Raw genomic sequence first — 2,405 nt, 5'->3', positions numbered from 1 at the left:
TGGTAGATGCTACCGTGGTCTCTTATCCTTATTTCATGAGATCCTTAGCCTGTGAATGTGTCCATGTTTTGACTTTAGAAATTTTTAAAGCATGTTATTCCTGTGTTGCCTCTAACACCTAAATATGTATACACAAAGCATCTTCATTCCTCAAATGTTTTTTCAGCATGACCAGTGTGCAACTGATATTCACAGTTTATAGAACCTGTCTTCTAAGAAAAAATACTTTTAGCTAAACCTCTATAATCATGACAAGAGATTGATTAAAATGCCAAGATAAGAAACAATTTATTATAGAGAGAAGAAAAATTTCTCATCCAAAATATAGAAATCTGTACAACTTTGCCACAATCAATATACATGAACTGTACAAATTTACACCAGTTCATAATTTACCAAATAAAAGATGACTAACAAAGTTCACAAAATAGATGGTGGTTTGTGGAAAAGACTTTTACCCAATTAAGTACAAGGAAAGTTACAAACCAGACCTCCACTTTCTAAAAATAAGAAGTTTACTCAGTCTTAGAAAACTACAAGCTAGCAAATGTACAGAGAGCTGGCTGGTGCTACCACCACAGTTGAGACAGTGTCTTTTTTAAGGGTCTTTTTTAAAGCCTGTTGCCATGGCAGATTCTGGTCACTTGCTACTTTCAAGGCCAAAAACACAATACAAGGTCTGACCATTTCCCCAGGTCATGCTTACTAGTTTGTCTTTATGTACATTTATACATATTTTAAGTGCTAGGTAAAAGTCTTGTAAAATTTCCAGTACTACCATGTTTAAAACGTTCAGCTTTCCTATTGAGCTGCCAAAAAGGTTAACAGTAACAATTTTCAAGTGTAATAGTGCAAATTCCTCTGCGAGATTTACTGCAGAGAAAGGTTCTTTGAAATACAGATTTTCTTTAAAGGGACTGATGTAAAAATTCAGGTATGTCTGGGAGAAACTGAAACCACCCTAGGACTTCCCTCCCTAGCAAATAAAGTGATCATTTACTTGGACTCACAGGCTATTAAAATTAATCATTGAAAGGTACTGTCCAAACTATGGCACTGTCACTTAAAAAATTTTTTTTTTACCATTCTATCTTGTGCCAGATCTTCACAGCTGTGACATGGTTTAAATTCCATAATCCATCCCCAAGAGGAGCCCACCCAAAGCAAAAATCAAATTTATCCATCATTATAAGATGATCCATCCACAGACTATATCTTAACCTGATACAGTCATCATATTGTAGTTTTTGGAAGGGCTCGTTCTGCCCAAGAGAAGTTCCTCCTTACAGCTGATTCGGCTGTCTACCATTTGCACGTTGGTGCTGTTTTGAGTGCTACCTCCTGCTGGTGAGGCTTCATACAGCACACAGATGGAGCCATCCTCTCCAATTCTGTAGGACACTTCGTAGGGGTCAACCCAGAGTGTGAGTTCACTTGGGAGAAGCCTGAACAGCTCCTGACTGCTCAGTCCAATCCGCTGTGCTGCCTGTCCAATCAGAGGATCCATTTTATGGTTGATGCGAATGCAACGGTAACCCGATCCCTTGCATGGCTTTTCTGGGAACCAGTGATGTTTATAATGTTCTATAGAAAAAAAGAAGAACAGAGAAACAACGCTTAGGATCGTTAGCTCCCAGTGTGATTTCCTCCTACCCCAGGCTCCCTTGAGGAGCGAAAATGAAAACTATCAACTTTTTAAAATGTCCAGGATTGCATCCGTGGTTGTGTATGTGCGGGGATGGAGAAAAAGCGGGCAGGGTTTTAGAAATAACGCAGTAGTACGGGACAAAACAAGCTCCAGGAACCAACTGGTTGAGCCGCCAAAACAGGAATCAGGCGCGCAGCCTCGGCCAGCCGGGAAACCAGTGGCACCTATGGCCAGGCGAGAAACTGTTTACTTTCTCCACCCCACCCCAGATGCACACAATGGAGTTGGTGGCTTTGGAGATGAGAAGCGCCACCGGACTGTTAAGCCCGAAGGGAAGAAAAACAAGCAACCCTAAACCACGCTCTGGGAAGGGCTGTAATTGTGCCGGTGACAAATCCGATGATTAATGGGCAGGAGCAGGAGGCGCGGGGAGACTGCACGTCCGTTCTGAGCTGGCTCCGGAGCAGTGGCGCTGCTTCCCACCCCGGGGCTGGGCCGCCGACCACGCAACGGTTGGAGAGGACTGAGGGAAGGGGGCGTCGAACCCACCCCAGCCCCGCGGCTCCTTTGTCCCCAAATCCGCCGACGGTCCTCGGACCGCAGCTCCCGCCTCGGTGGGCTTAAGTTTCTTTGTTGTGCGTGTTTTCTTCTCCACTCCGTTTTGCCAGCTGGGGGGAGGGGGCGCCCTCCGTCCAGCCCCCAAAGCCTCGCGGGGAGCCACTGTTAGCGGCCACCCAGCGCGACCACACCGGTCCCG

At 45.0% G+C, this 2,405-nt stretch overlaps 1 protein-coding gene across 1 annotated transcript; it reads right to left on the bottom strand.

The window, feature by feature from the left end:
* Window positions 1–263: 263 nt before the first annotated feature.
* LOC105538133 (protein BTG1-like) lies at window positions 264–2,405 on the bottom strand (the record flags this gene model as incomplete). The annotated part of the gene is made up of 2 exons (XM_011977918.1): window positions 264–1,584; window positions 2,198–2,405. Coding segments are annotated over 2 exons (576 nt in total), but the record flags the coding sequence as incomplete, so codon positions are not given.

Source organism: Mandrillus leucophaeus, unplaced genomic scaffold, assembly GCF_000951045.1.
Source record: "Mandrillus leucophaeus isolate KB7577 unplaced genomic scaffold, Mleu.le_1.0 Scaffold1858, whole genome shotgun sequence".
NCBI lineage: Eukaryota > Metazoa > Chordata > Mammalia > Primates > Cercopithecidae > Mandrillus > Mandrillus leucophaeus.
The sequence above is the reverse complement of the archived record's forward strand: the minus strand, read 5'-3'. Positions and strand labels throughout refer to the sequence as shown.